Source organism: Mastigoproctus giganteus, chromosome 7, assembly GCF_048544385.1.
Source record: "Mastigoproctus giganteus isolate SK-2022 chromosome 7, ASM4854438v1, whole genome shotgun sequence".
NCBI lineage: Eukaryota > Metazoa > Arthropoda > Arachnida > Uropygi > Thelyphonidae > Mastigoproctus > Mastigoproctus giganteus.
Window position 1 is genome coordinate 214,568,778 of NC_143581.1, and position 24,248 is coordinate 214,593,025.

Genomic DNA, 24,248 nt, shown 5'->3' on the forward strand with positions numbered 1-24,248 from the left:
TTTTCCCCAACAACAAAGAATGCTCTTCATGGCAGATTTTCTGGCAGACAAGCAGTTGCTTCTGCCATTTACCAATGGCCAAAAGTACCTTCAAAGAAAGCTTTGCCACAGCCTTCACAGCTTGGAAGAACAGGTGTGAAAAATGTGTGCAGCTTCTAGGAGACTATGTTGAAAAGTGAGGTGAGTGTCACCTGGTTGGTGTATCTGTATCTGGTGTACTTCATGAGAAATAAATCTGGAGATCTTACAACTTGAATGCACCTTGTAATATGTAAAATTTATAAAATTCTACAATATATATACAGCAATACCTCACTTAGCATGGATTCAAACATCACGGGTTTCACTATAACATGGTTTGAATTTGAAACTTTACTGTACACAATAAAAAACTCATTCAATAGCCTAGACACGTACTCTACATATATGCTGCATTGTTGTAGTCTAGGTACGCGTACATATATGCTGCAGTGCCAACTCTATTGTCTCACATGCACATGTGCCAACAGCTCCCCTCAGGCAGTCAGCGGCAATGTGCAACAATGTTCAGTATTCTTAATTCCATCCTGACGAGACGACGTGATAGCTTTTTAAACTTTTCATTTCACAATTTATTTTTTACTCCTTTAAATATGATCCAAAATATATCTGCATCCTGGCTAGAAATTACTGCCAACAACATGCATTCTGTTTGGTAGCATGTTTTGCCCCATTTGGTAAATGATTTCAGTGGATTTGAATCACAAGTTCAGACAATTGCCGAAGACATTGTGAAGATCGGAGAAGACTTGGGATTTGAAACTTTGGACAATGCCAATGTACGTGACTGCATTGACTCGCATGCAAATGACTTAGATGATGCAACTCTCCTTGAAATTGACGAGCAAACTGCATATGAAGAAGAGGAAAACAATTCTGAAGTGGCACCAAAAGAATTGGAGAAATTTTTTTGTGGGTTGACATGGCCTGCGAGGCAATTATGAATGGAGATCCGGATGTTGAACGTAGCATCAAGATACGGCAAATTTTACAAGATGGGATTCGATGCTACAAAGACTTGTACGCCAAGAAAAGGAAGAGACGATTTCAGACTTTATTATTGAAATACCCAAATAAACAAAGCTTTTTTTCTCATCTCTCATGATGTTACCTTTTCATTAATAAAATTTTTGCATATTTTTTTATTTCAAATCCTTTTAATTGGCTATCAAATGCAAATTGTTTATGTATTTATTATAATTTGTTTATAGACTATCTCTGGTATGCATTCAATTAAAACCCATTATAATTATACCTCAATCAGCACGGTTTCGGTACCAATTATCAGTGCTATGTGGGGTATTGCTGTATACAGCATCTGTGGACATAATTGTACTACAGTGATAATCTGGTATTCACATCGGCAATGGCAGAATTTTTTTTTTTTAGCTTCCTAATATTTAGATAACTACAAGAATAAATAAGCTGCTTAAAATTATTTCTTCACTAAAGGTTACAAAAAAAAAAAAAAATAAAAAGCCCACCTCCAAATTATTTCAAAAAATGTTGAAGTTACAAGCAAGCAAATAAATACCAGGTGCTGATTAGCCTTTTTTATATAAACACAGGAGATATAATTTATAAAATAAACAATTTTATTAATAGTACAAACTTTTGTCCTGTTTCAAGAGGAATTCCTACCAACACATTTGCAGCTTCTCTCCAACAACTCTCTTTCTCATATATATCAGCTAAATGTTGTCTTATGCTTGCAACCTACATACAAACCAAATATATAACAGAGTTATCAAATTATACAGAACGCTAAATGCTTTTAGCAAATTTAATCATATAAGGTACAAAATGAGGTAGGCACGTAGCAAAAAGATAAAAAGAAAAATCTATATATATATATATATATAAGCTAAATTAAAATAGGATATTTGCCAGTAGCATGGCAAACCAGTAGAGTGAAAAAGAACTTAGCGAAATAAAATAACATAACAATAACAGAAAAATATATGGGGGGGGTTTAAAGAAGAAGAGGTAGTGTTGAAGCAACGTTCCTAAAATAATTTAGAAAATTAAGCCAATTAAAAGAAATTTAGCGGCACCCCCTTGATGGCACCCGTTTCCGAATTATGTGAAGTCTCACTTAGGTGGAAACAGACTAACACCATTACATGACCAAATAAATTGAAATTAATAAAATAAAATAGACTGACCATTACCTCATCTCGACAGAGGATCACGAGGCCAATAATAGTCAGGGAATCACTGCATTTCGAATGCTAAACAAATCCATGCAACGACGGAATGATACCAAAATCAGTATCATTGCATAGATTTGTTTAGTGTTCGAAATGCAGTGATTCCCTGACTATTATTGCCCTTGTGGTCCTCTGTCGAGATGGGGAATAATGGTCAGTCTATTTTATTTTAATAATTTCATTTTATTTGGTCATGTAATGTTGTTAGTCTACGTTTCCACCTTAGTGAGATTTCACATAATTCTGAAATGGGTGCCATCAAGGGGACGCCGCTAAATTTCTTTTATTTGGCTTAATTTTCTAAATTATTTTAGGAACGTTGCTTTAACACTACCATCTTCTTCTTTATTCTCCCCCTCTCCATATATTTTTCTGTTACTGTTATGTTATTTTATTTCACTAAGTTCTTTTTCACTCTACTGGTTTGCCACGCTGCTGGCAAATATCCTATTTTAATTTAGCTTATTATAAGCAACATGTAGTGGATTGTGCTTTTCTGCTGCCACTGATGTTAGCTTTCCTACTATTTTTTCTTATTTATTTTTATTAATTTCTATCTCTCTATATTTAATTTTTGGATTAATTGGATTATATATATATATATATATAAAGCAACATAAATTGAATTGGAGTAAAAATCTAATGTGTTATGGATAGATGTAAGAGTTTGGAAAAAAAAAACAAACAAACAACACCCATGGAGATGTGGAAACTGCAGCTGAAAAATGCAAAACAGCTTAAAAACCTTAAAATGTGAGGCGTGGCGATAAAGTTCTCAAACTGGTGCAATAAAAAGAACACAAAGTGAAGGAGCTCAAAAATGGTTTTTATTCAGAGCAATTTTTATTCAAAGTAATCACCACCCAATTGAATGCACATATTACACCATTCTAAAAAATTCTGAAAAGAGTTAGTGAAGGCATCAAAAGTGATGATGTTCAGTTCAGTGGTTACATTTTTCTTTATGACCTCAACATTCTGAAATCTCTCTCCTTCAAGAACAGTTTTCACCTTGGGAAAGAGGAGTCTGCTGGGAGAACATGGTGGATGGTTGATTTATACAATGCCATGTTTCATCAGGAATGCCTTCAAAACAAGTGGAGAATGGGTGGGGCAATATAATTCAACACGAACCAGCTCCCTTTCTCTTGAAATTGCGGCCTCACCTAGGAAATGTGCTTCAATGGTCTTTGAAGCACCTGTATGACTCTTGACGAATTTGAAGTCCATTGAAACACCCAACACTGATTTCCAGTGACAATACAGTCGAGGAAGTCAGGATTGTCACAACAAGTCTAGATGAAGTCTTCACATGATGACACTGTTGCTTCTTCTCATCTGAGACGCAGTGTGGCACAAATTTTGAAAAGACCATCCTCTTCCCTAAATCTTCATGCAGAATTTGACATATCATCTACAGATTCATATCCAACCTATCAGTCATTCTGAGGGTCAATTTAATTGCTTCCAGAGCACAACTATCTCTTGCCCACAATTCCTGAAACTTTTGCAAATCTGTCCTCATTTCAAGCAATTGATGGATGCCCACTTCTTGGGTCATCGCAAATATCCTTATGTCTGTTTCTGAACTGCTTATACCATTCAAACAAGCTGGTAAGACAATTGATGTTAAAAGTCATTTCCTTCAACAGAAATGACTTTTAACATCAATTTCTGTTGCAGATTTTCCCAGTTTAAAACAAGATTTGACATTTGTTTGTTGCTCCATTGCAAAATTGTAACAAGAAATGTTAATACTATTAATGAAACTGCTTGCAACCTGTCAGATTACCGACAATCTCTTTACCACAATCTGTTGAAGGAAGTTTAAACTACAACATACCACTTCTGTTTATTTTCAAACTCACTGAACATGGGAATTTTACTGCCACACCTCACATATGTTTGTTTAAGAATGTACTGGAGAAAGGGTGCAGTGTTCAGTACGTAGGTTTCAACGTCAAAATGGCAAAAGTGCTAGAAAAGTAGGAAGGATAAAAATGAGGAACTAAAAGAGTACAGAATAAGAAAATTATCTCTAATGACAAAATTAAAGGTAAATTACAGATAATAATTAAGTTGCATAAACCAAGTATAAATTAATGGTTAGATCTGTATTAATGTACAAGGAAGACTTTTTTTTTTTTTTTTTTTTAGTGTTTAAGTAAAATAACAAAAATAAAAGAAAATGAAAAATTTGCCAGGTTTAAACAATGTACTTTATTAAATCAATAATGTACATTAATACAACTAGCATTTTGAACCTTTGAACCAATGTAGACAATAATGGGTATAAAACTAATTAGTAAATGGTTAGTAAAAGAATTTGGCAGATCATCAATATAGATAAGGAGGGTAGTCCAAATGCTAGATAAAATATTCTGTAAGACAGAACAACAGTACACCTGTAGTGCTGGAAGCGCAGGAAAGTGGCAGAGTACCAGTGAAGGTAAATTAAGGCAAAAGATAAAGGTATTGCAAAGTGGAAAACTGCTAAACACAGTTATGTATTCAGGCATGCTGGGAGCATAAGATCCAACCTCTTAAATAGAGGGCCTTAACATTTAAGTAGCAATTTTAGAAAGAAATGTGTGATTAGTAGTACATGTGTGATGATACACTGTATGGATAAGAACCAGGCTTTTGGAATTGGGAGGGGATATTTTGGAATTATGTATTTAAATGAAGAGAATATAATGGAAGAATACAGAAAAATAATAGCATTCATTCACTTTACCCTCTAACACTAACAGCTCTGAACAAAAAAAAGAAGTTAAGGCAAGTACAGTGGATTCCGGTTATTTGGGCCACCAGTTAATCGGGGCAGCCGTTTATTTGGGGCAAACCTTAAAAAACAGAAACCAATCAAGAAAATAGCCAGGATTTACTTCGCTTAATTGGGACAGCATGCTGTTTAATTGGGGCAGGAGACCGCAGCACTGGAGATTACCCTATGATTGTCTCCAACGGTAACCACATGGTTCGGTCGAAATTCTGGAGGTCACAACCATAAACCAATAAAAAAATTAGCAGTCACCTGTTTATTGGGCTTTTCTGTTAGTGAAATCTATCATAAACAGACAGTAAACTCGATCTTACTGAATTTGCGATAATACCGACAGCTAGAATTCTGTGGGTTATTATGGTGAAATGTGTTTACACTTCCATGAAATCTTCAATCATATAAAAAAATTAATTTTCAGATCTTCTCTTCATCCCTATTTTTAAAGCTTTGTAACTTGTTACTCCGTTCTCACTTGCGCGTATTGTGTTACTTGCAATTTGTGTGTGTGCCATGTTCTTTATCTTTTTACTGGTTTAAATTTTAACCCCCACCCACAAATGTCAGTGAACAGAAATGTCGACTAGTTCGTATGTACATATTAATTATTCCGATTATCACGTATATTCTTCCGATTTTCATGTATCATTTAATTTTTTAATTGATAAGGTAATAAAGGGTAAATTTGTGCTTAATATGTCTTTGCTTTTATAGCCTGTGGATAATATTCCTCCTATTTTCTCTAATTAGAATCACTGTTTAATAGAATTAAAATTCAATTCACAAACGTGATCACAATGACCAGCGCTTACTACACATCGTATAGTGAACAGTACTTTATTATGTTGAGTTCATCGTAACGTGATTTGATTGTACAGTGACCAATTGTAAAGGGGAGGGGGGTTACATTGTATTTTTAACTATTTACGTGAAACTTTGGATAACTGGGGCAGCCGCTTAAGCGGACCAAAATGCACTAGTCCCGATGTGTCCCAAATAACTGGAATGGACTGTATATAGGAAAAGTGAAGGAAAGGTAGTGGCATACTTGGTAAGCTGGGAGCTTAACTGCACAACCTTAAAGAAAGAAATCTGCCTTGGTGAAGAGTTAGTTGAAAAAAGTATGTTAAAAATGAGCCTTAAATGTACTGATATAAAATATAAAGGTTATTATGAAGTCAACTGCTTCTTTTCAACAACATAATAATAGAATGAAAGTTTAGTAAGACCACATTGTAAGAGAATAAAGTGTTATGAAAGTAAAGGGAAAAATATATGCTTGAATGGAGAAAGCAAAGTTTATTTTATTAGAAGATATAAGAAAGCATAAAGCTTGAAAGGTAATTGTAATAATAACTCATTGTTAGAAATATCCTATGTTATGAAATAAACCAGTATTAATGACAGACAGTTTGAGAATGTGGCTAAACGAATGGAAAAGATAACAGCCTTATGTAATTATAAAGTCGACATTAAATGATATGAATTTGATATATATATTGCAAAAAAAATTTTTTTTTGCAATATATATCAAATATACTTTAAGAAATTAAACATGTAGAAAGAATGAATATGTATTGAAAAACTTGAAATTGTTACCTATATGAGAAATATTATTTATTATTATTATAATTAGCCATATGGTGCAAGGAAGCCTGAGGCTTTTGCTGCACTAGCCAAAAAAAAAAAAAAAAATTCCTGAGTTACCTGAGAGAGAGAGAGAGAGAGAGAGAGAGAGAGAGAGAGAGAGAGAGAGAGAGAGAGAGAGAGAGAGAGAGAGAGAGAGAGAAGGAAATCACGAGAATGATGATATCCAGCTCAGGACCCTGGGTGTGCCAAGCCCATACTCACCAGATGCGAGTCCCTATATACTAGTATTAAGGTAAGACAATGTCTACAGTTCCTGATGATTTGGCTGGCCTATATACAAGTTATAATGAAATATTTTTGAACTTTACTTTTATGTAGTAAAGTTCAAAATCAATAAAATTTATTGCATTAAAATTTTATTGTGAATACTGAACAGGAAACTGAGGGAAACTAAACATCAAAAGGATATAATACTCATTATGGACAAGCATACCAGAGAAATTTTGAGATGAATAAATGAGTGGAGTGAATAGTAACCAAACATAAATATGTGAAGATCCCATGTAATAAAATAAGCAAGTTAAACCAGCAAAATGATTCATTTAAATTGAGCACTGAAAAAGTATGTGCTATGTAGGGCTATATAAAATAATTCTAGGTAATCTTTAAACTTACAGAAAACATGAACATAAATAAAATACCACGTAAATCTTATAAGTAAAAGCAATATCATCATAGAAAACATGCTTAAATAAGATAATTGTTAAAATCATTCCCAATACAAATAGGAACAACTGGCCTCGATTTTGCCTCCTGATAAATATATCACAATATAGAAGATAATCTATCAAATAATGCTAAAATAATGGAATAATGGTAAAAATTGTGCAAAGAGGGGACAGTAATGGTACTTAAACATTTAAAATAAAATAAGTATATAAAGTCATGTAGTGCTGGAACTGTTAAAGGGTGGTGTACCACCATATGAGAAATATACTAGTTGAATTAATAACAAAAAAATTAAGGGGATTAAGTGAAGAGGAAAACCAATTACAATACTGACATATATGTCAGTATTGTAATTTTTGTCATTACCCACTGTGCATGTCAACAAGGACTTGGAATAGGGTTTGTAATGATGCATAATTATTAAAATAACTAGTTAACAGAATTGTCTGACATGCTGCTCACTGCTGTCATCAGTTTTTCACCGAGTATAACAAAGTGTATTACTGAATCTGGGAATGTATATATGTGTGCACACACATAATATTAATAAAATCAATAAACTACATTTTCAACAACTGGTTTCAATTTTGAATTTATTATTGTAATTAAGAAAAAGAGAGAAATGGATTTGTAACTTAATGGTGTCTTTAATAGTTTTTAGCAGTATACTCCAATTAGTTACAAAGAATAAAGATGCGAAAACTTGCATAACTATTAGACGTCAACTAAACAATTAACCTCATGTAATCTGTAGTTAAGTAAACAAAAAATACTGATCATCATTTAGAGAAAATTGATGGGGATATGGGAAGATATCATCCTTCCCTTGAAAAAATATTCATGCGTCAGATGCCACGAGTCATTACAGACTGATTTTTTCATATGCATTTCTATCAGTAATTTTTATTGAAATTAATAATAAATAATATATAAATATGCAACTTAATGATAAAATAATGTATCTTCAGGAATAACATAACATTACATCGCAATACAATATATTATTTTTTATTTCATTTTTAGCCGACCGGGCTAGCCAGGTGGGTAAGGTGCCTGCCTGGCAACCCAAAGGTCGCGGGTTCAAATCCCGCCTCGGGCTTGGATCAAAGTACTGCAAAAACCTTGGGAGGTGCACTATGGCCACCGAAGCCGATGCGCCAACTACCAAAAAAAAAAAAAAAAAAAAAAAAAAAAAATTTTCATTTTTATGTGTGAAAAGTCAAAGTTCCTTAACAATTTTGTTCCCAATTCTTTTTAGAAATTCAAATATTTTTTTTTTTTTTTTAAAGATAAAAAAAAAAGCATTTCTGCATTTCCCTCACAATCCTTTCATATACACCAATGAGCCAAAACATTATGACCACCTACCTAACATGATGTTGGTCCTCCATGCCAAAACAGCTCATACTTGGCGAGGCATGGATGCTACATGATTTCTAAATGTGTCTTGTGGTATCTGGTACCAATATGTAACCAGCAGATCCTTTAACTTCTGTAAGGTCCGTGTTTGAGATGCTGCAGATTGGAGTTGCTGTTCCAATACAAACCACAGATGCTCGATGGGATTGATATCTGGGGAATTTGGAGGACAGGGCAATACCTAGAAGTCTTCTTCATGTTCACACAAAAAAAGTCTCAAACAATCTGGGCAGTGTGGCATGGCACATTATCATGCTGAAAGCAGCACTGCCATCGGGGAAGACTGTTGCCATGAAAGGGTGTACCCGTTCAGCAATGATGTTTAAGTAGACGTCAGAGTGCCCAGCACATGAATGACTGGACCAAGGGTATCCTAGCAGAACATCACCCAAAGCATGACACCGCCGCCACTGGCTTGTTTTCGTCCAACGGTGCATCCAAGCGCCATCACTTCCCCCAGGTAAATGACGCACATGTACCCGGCCGTCCACATGGTGCAACAGGAAACATGATTCATCAGACCAGACGACCTTCTTCCAATCACTCAAGGTCCAGTTTTGATGCTCGCGTGCCCATTGTAGGCACTGTCACCGGTGAACCAAGGTTAGCAAGGGCACTTGGAGCGGCCTGCAGCTACGCAGCCCCATTTTCAGCAGGGTTCGATGTACCCGTAACGTGAGTTGTGACACATTACTCCCATCACCAGCATTCCAATTACTGGCTACAGTCGCCCTTCTGTTGACATGTACCATCCAGGAGAGCTTTTGCTCACCTCGAGCCTCAATGAGCCGTGGTCATCCAATACCTCGCCGGCGGTCCGTGGGTTTTCCCTCCTCAGACCACTTTTGGTAGGTACTAACCACGGTTGACTGTGAGCACCCCACCAGCTGTGCAGTTTTGGATATGCTCTGACCCAGCCGACTGGCCATTACAATTTGGCTTTTGTCAGGCTCGCTTAAGTCCGCTGCTTTTCCCATCTGAAGAACAAGAGTAACACTGATTAATGGAGCACAGTATCAGGTGTTTTTTACACCATGTCCCGACCTGTGCATGCGCCGTAATTCATCTGCAGTTGCCTCAATTTGCATAACGACTCGCTGGTCATAATGTTTTGGCTCATTGGTGAATCATTTTTAGAGTTGTTGGAAACATTTTTTTAATAAACATATAATTCATTGCCAAAAATTCCATTGTGATGTTTTGTTTAAAGTTCTAAAATGCTTTATCAAACTTATTCCTTGCACTTGTCTTTTGATGTTAAAAACGTTTTTCTGGCATTTATTTGGAAAAAAGCATTACATTACCTAGAAATCGTCACGAAACCCAATGTGCATGCATTGTACTTGTTGCTGCAGTGATGCAACAAGTGCAATGATGCGCAACGTTATTTTTTAATATTTTTTTTTATGTAAACCTCAAACCACGAGGTGTTAGAACCTATAGTACTTAGTACCGTGCTTGGGTTGGAGGTTGAGAAGATATTTGTTGATATTGGACTTGAACTTCTGTAGACTGTAATTTTCACGAAATATGTACGAAGGAAGGTTGTTGCAGAAAATGGCAGTTAAACGAATAACCGAGGAAGATGAAAAGTTGGTTCTGTGAGTTTGAAGTTGGACAGTAAATGGATGTTGGCTGGTGGCTGCACGTGTTCGGACTGTTTTGAAAGAGAGAGCATGGCTGGTGGCTGCACGTGTTCGGACTGTTTTGAAAGAGAGAGCAGGAATTATAGAAGCCAATTCAGAAGAACAGTGCCCATGGAAATATCTGTAGAAGAGGCATGCAGCAGAAACAGTACGTCTATGAGACAGCGAGTGGAGAGACTGTTAGATATGAATCATTAATTAACCTAACTGCCCTCTTCAAATGGAATCAAGAAGCCTGAGAGAGGTTTTGGGGGCACCACCCCCAGATGTGGGAACAATATTCCATGGTAGGGCGGATTTGAGATTTGTACAGAGTGAACAGCTGTTTGGAAGAAAAGTAACGCAAGAGCGAAAGAGAAAACCAAGTTTTTTTAGATGCAAAGGAAGCAATATTTGTAATGTGCTTGTGCCAAGAGAGCTCAGATGTCAGGATAATCCCCAAAAGAGATATATCATTTTGATTAGAAATCGGAGTGTCACCAAAGATAAGCATAGGAGCAGAAGAATCCTTTTTGTGAGATATAAGACAAGACTGAGTTTTAGAAGGATTGAAATCAACTAAGTTGTCTTTACACTACTGGAGAATTACCTGAAGATCGGCATTTAAGGAATTGGTAGCAGATTTTCGAGAAGTTGAAGCTGATTGAGCAGGGCAAGGTTTCTCAAAATGGAAAGTGGAATGCAATGTGCTATCATCGGCAAAACTATGGATAGGATTTCCAGTCAATGGAAGAAGGTCATTGATATACAAGAGGAAAAGAGTGGGGGAAAGAACTGAACCTTGGGGGACACTGGCATTAGTGGAGAAGTTAGAAGACAGAGAGCCATCTACCATCACCCTCAGTGAGCAATTAGAGAGAAAACTGGATAACCAATTACAAAAACAGATGGCAAACCATAAGATGAAAGTTTGTTTAGAAGACTTTATGCCAAACATGATCGAAAGCATTTGAGATGCCAAGAGCAACTGCTTGTGTTTCACCGAAATTTTCCATTGAATTTATCCATAAATGGATAATATAAGCAAGAATATCACCAGTGCATCGACACTGGTGGAATCCATACTGGCGATCGTTGATCAGACGGAAGGTTTCTAGGTAGTTTAAGAGTTGGCAGTTAATGGATTTCTCCATTACTTTAGAAAGAGTAGAAGTAATTGCAATGGGATGATAATTGGATGGGAGGGCTTTGTCACTCTTTTTAGGAACTGGCTGGATATGAGCAAATTTGCAAGCAGAAGGAAAAACACCTTTGGAATAAGAATATGAAAAAAGGCAGCAAAGAATAGGAGTAAGTTCAGGAGCACAGATTTTGAGAAAAAGTGGAGAAATACCATCGGGACCTGGAGCTTTCTTAGCATCAAGATTCGTCAAAATCCTTCTGACATCCTTTTGATGGAAGACCACAGGAGGCATTGAATGGAGCGTGTTGGGAATGGAGGGAGGTGTTTTACCAAGTTCATTAATACATGAGTTGGAAGATAAATGAAATGCAAGCAGATCAGCTTTATCCTTGGCTGAAGTGACAACAGAACCAACTGGTTTGGACAGAGGTGGGAGCAGAGATGGGCAAAAGTTGCGGCCAATGGCTCTGCAAGAGACCAGAATGCTCGGCTACAATTGGGCAAGAAGGAAGTTTTCTACTCTTAGCCTGTTCAAACTCTAGTTTGTTCTGATTAATAACTGCTTTACAATTGTTGTGAGCTTTGGTGTAGGCAGAAAATGGAACTGAAGAATTAGAAACAAGCCAATTATGATATGCAACATTCTTCTCTTGAACAGTCTTAGCACATTTATTGGAAAACTAAGGTTTAGATAAAGGACGAGATTTTAAAGAGGAATGCGGGATAAAGGATTTCATTCCTGCAAGAATAATTTCACAGACACGATCTGAGCAAACATTGCCATCACAAGTTTTGAAACAGTAATCCGACCAAGGAAAAGAAGAAAAGAAATCTCGCAGGTCATCCCATTTTGCATTCTCGTAATGCCAAACAACACGAGGTTGTGAATAGCCATGAGATAAAGGCTCCATTGGAGAAGAGACAATCACCAAGTTGTGATCTGAAGTGCCTAAAGAACCTCTCACTTCGACCGTGTACTTAGAAGGGTTGTTTGTGAGAAAAAGATCAAGCATGTTGGCTGTATGATTATGATTGTCCGGTATTCTTGTAGGTAAATGAACAATCTGTGCAAGGTCATTAGTAATTGCAAAAGCCTCAGCATCTCGACCAGCTGGGTCGGTGTGACTAGAAAACGGAAGCCAGCTGGAGTTGTGAACATTAAAATCACCAAGGAAAATTACCTCACTGTTAGGAAAGTTGGACTGGAGAGAGTCAAGTTGCAAAGAGAGGAAGTCAAAGAGCTCCAAGTAATTAGTGGAGTTGGGAGAATGGTAGAGACAGATGAATTTGACACAATGAGGTGGAGAGATTTTAATCCAGAGAAGATCGAAGAGAGGACATTCCAAATTACCAAGTCTCTGACAGGGAATATCAGAATGGACATATACACAAGTACCACCTTTGAGGCGAAAGGAATCATACAGCGAATAATTTGGGCATCTGCGATGAGCAGTAGTTGAATCAACCGATAACTGAGAGTCTGTTAGAAAAAGTACATGGGGTTTGGCAGACTGCAAGTGGAAATGGACATCATTGAGATTAGAATTGAGACCACGTATATTTGTTAGTTAGTTATTTTGGATTTTAGGAGCATTAGCAACTAAGGCCGTATTGCTCCGGGATATGCGGTGGTCATTCCCTGACCTTCCCGCATCCTCCGTATTTGGTGGTGACGGGCTCGAACCCCGGTCTAATCAAGAAGCGTGTTCTAGGCACTGCTGCTCCTTCCCACCTGGCTATGGAGGCGCCTCGTATATTTGTGAAATGAATTAGAAAGTGAATTAGGAAGTTGTTGGAAACATTTTTTTTACTAAACATATAATTCATTGCCAAAAATTCCATTGTTATGTTTTGTTTAAAGTTCTAAAATGCTTTATCAAATTTATTCCTTGCACTTGTCTTTTGTTAAAAAGCGTTTTTCTGGCGTTATTTGGAAAAAGCTTTACAGTACCTAGAAATCATCACGAAACCCAATGCAAATGTGTTGTACTTGTTGCTGCAGTGATGCAACAAGTGCAATGACGCGCTATGTTATACTGTTATATCAGCATAATGATCAATACGGGAGTGACTGTGCCAAAATCTACAGCCCAGTGTTTAAAGAAATATCGTAAAAGAAAAGAAAGTTGGACAGAAATGTGAATCCAGCTGAAATTCAATGAGTGTTTTGTTATGCCTGTGAATTCTCAAACTGCAACCAAAATAAAACTCTCCTGAAAAAATGAAGGAATATCGTGAACGAAAGAAAAGGAAATTAGAAATTAAAACTATTCTGAATGATAATGAAATTCAACCACAGAGTTTTACTATGCCTGATACTTATCAGGAATCTAAAACTCCAGCAGAACAAATGAAGGAATATTGTGCACATAAAAAAGCGAAATTAGAAATGGCTATTAATGAGATTCCTGATTACATCTCTATAGTGTCTACACGAGCTGACTGAGTTTGAAAAACTAGTGTACAAAAACCCATTTGGATTTAGTTGCAATGTTTGTGATTCTTTATGGTTTCAATTAGATGTGAAACCATTTCCAACTTCATATGAATTACTTCAAAATTAATTTTCATTTACAAGAAGTGAGTACTTTCATGATGTGTAATAGATGTCATACTTCATTAAAAGAGGGACGGATAACAACTATGGCCACTTCAAATGGATTTATATATCCAACATATCCTACTGATTTGCCTCCACTGGATGTTGTAACATTGTTTGTGATCACCACGATTACCCTTTATGCAAATTCGTCATTTACGTTATGAACATGGATAATATGGGATCATTGGGAAAGTAATAAAGTAAATACAATAAATAAATTCACGAAAAAACTAGACAAATTATTGGAGGGGTGGGTTTTTTTTTTTTTTTTTTGGCTGATGCTTTATAAGTTGGCATCATATGCCACTAATAATAATAATAAGTCTGCAACATTAGGTTACTCATTTTAAGAACAAAAAAATTTACAAAAGATATATCACCATAAAGAATTAAGCAGAATCACAGGCAACTGCCCCACTTCCAAAAAGGTTACTGTGACAACATAATTAAGAGAGTAATAATAGAAACTAAGTTTCTTTTTGAAACGGACACCACTTGACTCTAAATGAGCAAGAAAGAGACCAAAGATGAGGTGGATAGATCAAATTGTGAAATTTGTTGGTGTACAATGGCAACAGAAAGCATAAGATTGCAGTTGATGGAACCATATTGAGGACTTCATCCTGCAGTGGATTAACAATGGCTGAAGATGATGATGAATTGAAGCTAATCAAAAATTTCAGAATAATATTCAGAACTATCAGAATAGAACAATAACAGTAAACACTAAAATTACTTACAAGCTCATCAGCAAGTCTGTTCAAAGCCGACTTATTTCAAGTATGTTGATACCGATGTATTATGTACTGATGAGGAATGAAAAACTTTGGAAGTGACTGAGCATCTTATCAGCCATTTTGCTATCTTATGGCCTGGACAGTTTTAAAATACCACTAACCCTTATACCTAGAGGATGGTTTCACCATCTGTAACTGCTGTGCCCAATTCCTAATTAACAGCTGTATCCCAGTGGGTAACGTGCCTGCCGGGCAACCCAAAGGTTGCGGGTTCGAATCCCGCCTCGTGCTTGGATCAGAGAACTGCAAAAACTGGGAGGTGCATTATGACCACAGAAGCCGATGCGCCAACAACAAAGAAAAAAAATAAAAAAAACCCAGCTGTATCAGCAAATACATGGTGTTAATTAGGAATGGCAACATTATAAGTTCTATAATTAGTTTCTTACCTGTTCTTCAAATGATACCACTCGTGGCTGAACTCTTTCCAGAGTAAAATGCGAAACAAGTCTGGATATGTCATCTCGGAGGTGAGCTAAATGGCTTCCGACATCTGTGAGCAGCTGCCTAGAGATTACTAGACTCACGTTTTCATTAACAACTGAAAAGAAATAAGTAGAATTCACTCACACCCACCCATACATTAATGAGATTCTCACAGAAGGATTGAATGTAAAGAATAATCCTGACATTAACTGATGAGAATTTTTTGACACAGTTCCGCATACAGAAATTGTATAAACTGGAGCAACGTGGCATTAGTGGAAAGTTACTAATACTGTGAAAAGGGATAGTTAAGTAGTAGAAAACAGGTGATTATAAATGGCCACTGCCATTTATAATCATCTATCTTATTTATGAACCAATGTAGTAAGTAGGGTTGGTTGAATGTTGGGAAATTTTTTAGAGCACTGGGAAGTGTGCCAGTTCATATGGTTTTGTGGTTTCCTATTTTATTAAGGTACCAAAAAAATTTAAAAGAAAAGAATTAACAAAAAAGAATTGAATATATACATGTGGCCAATTTATGCATCCATTACATAAATTATACCATGTTTCAATTTAAAATCTCTCTTCTCTCTTTTTTTTTTTTTTTTTTTACAATTCTACATTAGTTGACACATATTACTCTCTCTGTTGAGCCATAACTCATCAATATTAATGTATTAATAAAAAAATATATATATAATATAAACAATTATTAAAAAAAAAAAAAAAAAAAAAAAAGTTTCCTGACAGTCCCATACAATTTTCTTATCACTCAAAATCTGCACAATCTTTATTTCTACACATAATTAGATTTATATGCATACATAAATAATGGCAATGCCTATCACAGTATACTTGTATCATCATATTAAGATATTAATAATAATTAATATACTTAATTACACATTATTATAATTAATATGCTGTACCATTATAAACAATAACTAACCAGGCCCCTGAACTTCAACGTACAATCAAGTATGGCTTTGTTCTTAAACCTACAGTCCCTTTTCTCATTTATTTTTCTTGAACAAACTTATGCATGCAAAATTTCAGATATACAGTTACACGTATCATTTGTAAACGCAATTTTAATATCCTCCAGTTCTAATGTTCTCCATGTCTTGGCTATAAAGGATCTGGTTTTTTAAATAAAATTGGGAAACACTTACTTCAGCTTTTATACTTGCTTGCATAAACACTATGACCAATATGACACATTTCTATTCAAGTTTGCCAGTTCTGTTATAGGTTATCTCCATGTTATAGGTTCCTTGGCTGACAAGATTTTCTGCAGCTGCTTTCTTTGACATAAGATCATCAGATCATCTTTATTTACTCCAATGACATTGGTATATCTTTCAATCCGGATTATTTTATTCCTGCTATTATTAAACTTTGTATTTCTGAAACTTATTTCACAGACTTGGGCTTTTAGCTTAACCAGACTGTGGGCGCTTAGCTTAACCAAGGTGGAATCGAATCCTAATATTAATATAAATTTACAATAATATACTTAATTACACATTAATATAATTAATGTGCTGCACCACATGAAGTTTCCTACATGAATTAATCTTCAGAATTTCATCATGTTTTTTTGCCTTGGACGTCTGATCAAAACCAGTCGATAGCTGACCACTGCACTAAAACTTCCACCATATTTACCTCCTGCAGCCTGCACTCACCATCCAAAATCTTTCCTTATCTCATGCTTTTTAACTCTTGTCCTCATTTCTCTTCTTTTCCTCTTGCTCTCACCAAAATTCTACTTATATATAGTAAAGGAGTTTCATTCTGTTTTCTTTGCCCATAATATCCCTTAATAATAGCAATTGTGTCCATAATATCCCTTTTGCAACAAAGCACTAAACTACAGTTGGGTCACATCTCGTGATACAATCTTAGTTTATTGCCTCTATTATTTTTACTGATTGATTCAGCTTAATTTCCATATTACTTTGTTTTAATTTTCACCTGATCACAATCTAGTGTATGCATTCCACATGAGATTTCTAAACTTAGTGGGCTCAGTCACATCAAGTGATGACTGCTTCTCTACAGCTCAACCTCCTCTACTTCTCTACCCCTTCTGTTTCAAAACCACTTAAATGGTGTGGGAAGTCCATACACTTGTCAGTACAGATGAATGCACTTGTCAGTTCCCTGATCAAGGACCACTGTACATCAATTTTTTTTCTTTCATAAGTGTCTTTTAGGTTCTTGCAGTGAAATTGACAGAACTGATCAGCAAAATATCTGATTCTTTACCTTCAATGATACTGAGAAGTACTAGAAACTTTTTCCCTTCAAAATTAAAGTTTAAATTTAGGTGGAAAAAACTTGTCCTCTGAATAGCATTATCAGATTAATTTTTTTCTAAATATAATTATATTTCAGTTAACCTTGCAGTGTTGGTCTATATCTGTGAGGTTCAACTCAAAAATGAGCCCGCATTAATTGTCAGCTGAAAATAAAAACCTGCGATTTGCTGTACCTTTCTAAATATAGAAAAAATTTTATTTGGTATGGGTTTTGAATTTTTATTTGTTGTTTTTCTAGTTATAGCATAAGTGCACTCAGAAAGTACAGCCCAACCAGATTTGTTCTACTTTGATTGCTACAGTTTCTACAAAGCATAGAATTATGTTTGTTTCTAGTTCAACTTATTAATAAAACTCTCCTACATGTCTAATGATTATCAGCCCTTCAGTAGTCACATGGATGACACGAGTCATCAATGGAATTTTAAATTGGTGCCAATAAACAGTAATTGCACCTGCAACTGTTGTTGCAAAATGGCATGGAAGATAATATTCATCCAAGTAACTAATCATATTACAATTATATTCTCCATTTCACATTGCTGCATTCTATTTTGCTGTTGATTTCCACAGCTATTTTATTCTGTCCCAATTACGATTTCAGTTTGCTTAGAATTTAGAGGGCAGTGCTCTTGTTTGCTCTATTAAGTAGGTTTTGCCATGTTGTGTTCTAAAAAGAATTAGAGGAGATGATTCTAGTACTGAGAGTGAAACAATTGTTACAGCGGATAAATGAGTTACAGATGATGAACTAAACTAACATAACCTATATTTACTGTAATAAAATATCATTATTTCTCAAAAGAAGTCTTTCTTCAAAATATATAGTTCACATATCATGGAAACCAATATCTTTACTCTGTGTTTGACATACATGAAATACTAATAAATATTCTATTAGTATTTAAAATCAGATTATTTCACGATGAACCTTCTATAAATAATAATTTATGGACTGATAGAATATTCACCATCAATGCTCAATATAAATAATATTATATCAATGTTGAACATTACATGATTATTTATGGCCATCTTTTTCTTCCAGCAACTTAGAACCTTATAATGTCTCTGAATAGATCAATAAGAACATACATATATTATGAAATTAAAAAGGGACAAAAAAAAAAAAAAAAAAAAAAGAAAGAAAATCCACATGCTTAAAAATGAATTTTAAACTGGAGGACAATAATCATCCATGTGACTAAAAATGTCAAAAAACGTCATGCAACTACTGAAGAATAAATGGTTTCTAACAGTCATAAACTGTCTTTTTGAAAGATTCACTTGAAATCTTCATTATTATTTTTAATAATAAACAAGGAAAGCAATAATCACCTGGGATACAGAGCTAGTGTGTACATCCATGTGTGTAATATTCAGATTTCGCACGCTTCGCGCACACTGAATTTGAAATAAATTTTGAAAAAAACTTTAAAATGGATGAACTTGAAAATGAGTTCTTTCATTTTCAAATATCATCTAATATATGTATACTCAATTTTTTAAACACTATTTATACATATAATAAGCAGAAATATATGCACATGCACGTTTTTTAAATTTCACACATTTAACGGTTTTTAAATTGGAAAATGGGAGAGGATAATAGTTAAATTTTTATATTTTATCCCTATAACATTTTAAAAATTTTCTACAGAATTAAATTTTTTTTTTTTTGAAAATAAAAGGCAACACAGCATTTTTTAAATATTTAATTTTTATTAAAAACTAAAAAAATGCATAAAATAAGTATTGCATCCATTAAGAAAATGGTGAAATACTGGTATGCTCCAAGAAGAATTCAAAAACTCATAAAATTTTTCCAGAAACTAAAATGAAAGTTTACACATGTCAGGTGTCGTACCACTATGCTAGCAACAATTAGGAGAGATGCCACTGCTTGCATACTGTTTTGGCTTGCATTTCTATCCACCATCAACAATGCAAGTTTGGAGCTGAAAAGAATTAGAAAGGAATAGCGAAAGCTTAAAAAGCGGTACTCACCTTGAAATTAATCTGCGATGGTTTACTTAGGAAGCGTGGTTAATGTTTAAGTTGAATTGTTGAATTGAAAATTAAAAGGGAGGGAAGTAGATAAAAGTTGACTGAGTTAAATAGGCGCAAGGAAATAGAAGTGTACACATCCAATCCTTGGTTGTCATCGAAATAAAGAGAAGAAGGAATGATTAAAAACTATGTAAGTGAATCCGATGAAGCCAATAGTCTTTACGAGGACTTTCGTTAGTTAGAGAACGTCTTCAGTTGGCAATGTGTGGGGAGAGAACGCGCGTGATATTTTAAGAATAAAAAATTATACTCTCGTGATGCCTTTTTTGACATGTGGGAACTTTAATCTCGAGAGGTTCCAAATTGGGGAAAGATTGAAGGGGAGTTTAGAATTTAGAATTTTGAGGTTAGAGTGGTGCTTGTACCATTCAATAACTAGGGCTTCATATTGGAGTATTCTGTAACTGGATTTTAGTTTAATGATTGAAATGGCAGAGTCGATGAGCGGGTTGTGGTTGTGAGTCTGGGCATGAGTTGTAAGTTCTGTGACAGATTGGTTGGACATGAGACTATGAAAATGGTAGTATGCACGGGTATTGGATGTTTTTGATGAGCCAAATTTAGTAGTGGTACTTCCGATATAACATGTGTTGCAGTTTGGTTGACAATTGATGAGGTATATAATATTATTAAGGTCGTTTGTAGGATATTTGTATGAGTCTTTATAGGTGCTGAAGAAGGATCCTAATTTGTTGTAGGTGGAAAAAACAAGGGAGATATCAGTGTTGTTAAATAGGCGTCGGAACTGTCCTGCTAGTTCATTGTGGTAAGGGAGGACTATGCGGATGTTTGTTTTATTTTTGTCTTTGGTTGGGGTGTTAGATTTAATTTTATTTTTAGCGTTAAGGATTGTATTTAAAATAAGTTGGTGGGGGTAACCTCTGGATATAAATTTGTCGGTGATATACTGTATTTCATTGTGAAGGTCAGTGGGTAAGGAACTGTACTTTAGTGCATTGTGAATTTGGTTATATAAAACTGCCTTTTTAGTGTTTAGAGGGTGATGAGAAGCAAAATGTAAGTATTTACCGGTGTTTGTATTTTTCCTGAAAATTTTCGTATTTAATTTTGTGCCTGTTATATAGATAGTAAGATTAAGGAAATTAATCTGATTATTTTGTCCAATTTCAAGGGTGAATTTAAGTCTATCGTGTACAGAGTTAAGTTTTATGAAGAGGTTATCAATAATGGATCTGTTGCCTATTACAAGAATGTCGTCGGCATAGCGCATGTATAGTTTTAGTTCAGGGGGAAAGGGGTGTAGAATTTGGCTTTCAATGGCGGCTAGGTAGATTTCAGATAATGGGGCTGAAATCCCTAGTCCCATTGGTAAGCCAAATATTTGTTGAAAGATTTGTTGAAATTCTAAACTCCCCTTCAATCTTTCCCCAATTTGGAACCTCTCGAGATTAAAGTTCCCACATGTCAAAAAAGGCATCACGAGAGTATAATTTTTTATTCTTAAAATATCACGCGCGTTCTCTCCCCACACATTGCCAACTGAAGACGTTCTCTAACTAACGAAAGTCCTCGTAAAGACTATTGGCTTCATCGGATTCACTTACATAGTTTTTAATCATTCCTTCTTCTCTTTATTTCGATGACAACCAAGGATTGGATGTGTACACTTCTATTTCCTTGCGCCTATTTAACTCAGTCAACTTTTATCTACTTCCCTCCCTTTTAATTTTCAATTCAACAATTCAACTTAAACATTAACCACGCTTCCTAAGTAAACCATCGCAGATTAATTTCAAGGTGAGTACCGCTTTTTAAGCTTTCGCTATTCCTTTCTAGTCCATTAACACGGTACTTGAAGATTTCTAAAAATTTCGTATTGTCAAATTTAATAAGATATTTTTAACGGTAATAACCGACACCTTATCTGCACCGTCCCTCCAATTTTAATTTTTTCACATTCTTTATTCTCTCTGATGCCTTTAGACATGTCTAATAATCATAAAAAAACTCAACTAACCAGTATACTCATCAAATATTTTTCCAATAAGTTACACATTGCCTTTTTACAAAAATGCCTCCACCACAATATCATCCCTAAATTTGCCCGCATTTTTCCTAAAAATAATTGCAAAAAATATCCCCATATCATACACCGCACATCTATTATGATCATCCGTGAAGAAATCAGGAAGAGATATAACAAAAAATATAGCCTTTTAAATAGTATACACCAACTCAGATTTTACCTTAAAAAAGAAATGACCCCTCATGCCTGGATCGAGTTCACCAACAAAAACAATATACGTATTAATGCTACCAACCAAGAAATAACACAAAGACATAATAAAAAATGGAATTCCCTTACGACTCGTTCCCCCACAAAAATCACCACTGTTAACCTCTCTTCCAAATCCTTTACACCCGCTGAACTTTCTGGCCTGGAATATGGCTTTAATTTTGCCATCAAAAATCAACATTACCCTATAAAAGACTGCATCGTTGAACTCCAGTCCAAACTCGAACATCATCCCGATAAATGGCGCCTAATGCACCAAACAAATAGTATTATTAATACCAAACTTTCTTCCTGCTCTAATATAAAAAAACAACAGCTTATGGATTTACACAAACTCAGTAAAAATTCTAACGTTATTATTCAAAAAGCTGATAAAGGTGATACGATCGTTATAATAGATAAAGACATCTACACCGAAAAATTAGAATCCATCTTAGCAGACCCAAACACATACATAAATGTTAATAACCATAACATCACAAGACTCAAAAATAAACTCGATATAATTCTCAGGAAACTCAGGCAAAATAAGGAAATCAACCTTTCCACACTACAGCAAATTGGAATTCGCAATAACATCCTCCCCCACATGTTTGGGATTATCAAGTTACACAAAGCTGACCACCCTTTAAGACCAATTGTATCATACAGCAATTCAGCTTTCGCTAATTTATCCTCCTTCCTGGTTAAAATCATAACCCCCCTTACTAAATTTTCCACATTCAAGATCAATAACACCAATCAAGCTTTTCAAAAAATTAATAATATCACAATATCCGATACAGACATCCTAGCTTCCTATGACGTTACTTCTCTTTACACGAATGTCCATATCCCATTTACTTTACAAGCCCTACGCAAATTCTTAGAAACAGACGATACCTTAACAAAACGTACCTCCCTTTCTATAGACCATATCCTTGAACTCACCACCCTTCTATTAGAAGCAAGATTTTTTAGATTCAACAAAAAAATCTTTCAACAAATATTTGGCTTACCAATGGGACTAGGGATTTCAGCCCCATTATCTGAAATCTACCTAGCCGCCATTGAAAGCCAAATTCTACACCCCTTTCCCCCTGAACTAAAACTATACATGCGCTATGCCGACGACATTCTTGTAATAGGCAACAGATCCATTATTGATAACCTCTTCATAAAACTTAACTCTGTACACGATAGACTTAAATTCACCCTTGAAATTGGACAAAATAATCAGATTAATTTCCTTAATCTTACTATCTATATAACAGGCACAAAATTAAATACGAAAATTTTCAGGAAAAATACAAACACCGGTAAATACTTACATTTTGCTTCTCATCACCCTCTAAACACTAAAAAGGCAGTTTTATATAACCAAATTCACAATGCACTAAAGTACAGTTCCTTACCCACTGACCTTCACAATGAAATACAGTATATCACCGACAAATTTATATCCAGAGGTTACCCCCACCAACTTATTTTAAATACAATCCTTAACGCTAAAAATAAAATTAAATCTAACACCCCAACCAAAGACAAAAATAAAACAAACATCCGCATAGTCCTCCCTTACCACAATGAACTAGCAGGACAGTTCCGACGCCTATTTAACAACACTGATATCTCCCTTGTTTTTTCCACCTACAACAAATTAGGATCCTTCTTCAGCACCTATAAAGACTCATACAAATATCCTACAAACGACCTTAATAATATTATATACCTCATCAATTGTCAACCAAACTGCAACACATGTTATATCGGAAGTACCACTACTAAATTTGGCTCATCAAAAACATCCAATACCCGTGCATACTACCATTTTCATAGTCTCATGTCCAACCAATCTGTCACAGAACTTACAACTCATGCCCAGACTCACAACCACAACCCGCTCATCGACTCTGCCATTTCAATCATTAAACTAAAATCCAGTTACAGAATACTCCAATATGAAGCCCTAGTTATTGAATGGTACAAGCACCACTCTAACCTCAAAATTCTAAATTCTAAACTCCCCTTCAATCTTTCCCCAATTTGGAACCTCTCGAGATTAAAGTTCCCACATGTCAAAAAAGGCATCACGAGAGTATAATTTTTTATTCTTAAAATATCACGCGCGTTCTCTCCCCACACATTGCCAACTGAAGACGTTCTCTAACTAACGAAAGTCCTCGTAAAGACTATTGGCTTCATCGGATTCACTTACATAGTTTTTAATCATTCCTTCTTCTCTTTATTTC

The 24,248-nt window shown here is 35.2% G+C and overlaps 1 protein-coding gene across 2 annotated transcripts in view; it reads right to left on the reverse strand.

The window, feature by feature from the left end:
- Positions 1-24,248, reverse strand: part of CSN4 (COP9 signalosome subunit 4) — a 134,027-nt gene that overhangs the window by 55,573 nt on the left and 54,206 nt on the right. For both annotated transcript variants that reach the window (XM_090378110.1, XM_090378109.1), the window contains exons 3-4: positions 15,327-15,478; positions 1,652-1,755 (exon numbers count right to left, since the gene is read on the reverse strand). In XM_090378110.1, coding sequence (XP_090234236.1) covers positions 1,652-1,755; positions 15,327-15,478 — 256 coding nt within the window. The remainder of the gene's footprint in view (positions 1-1,651; positions 1,756-15,326; positions 15,479-24,248) is intronic.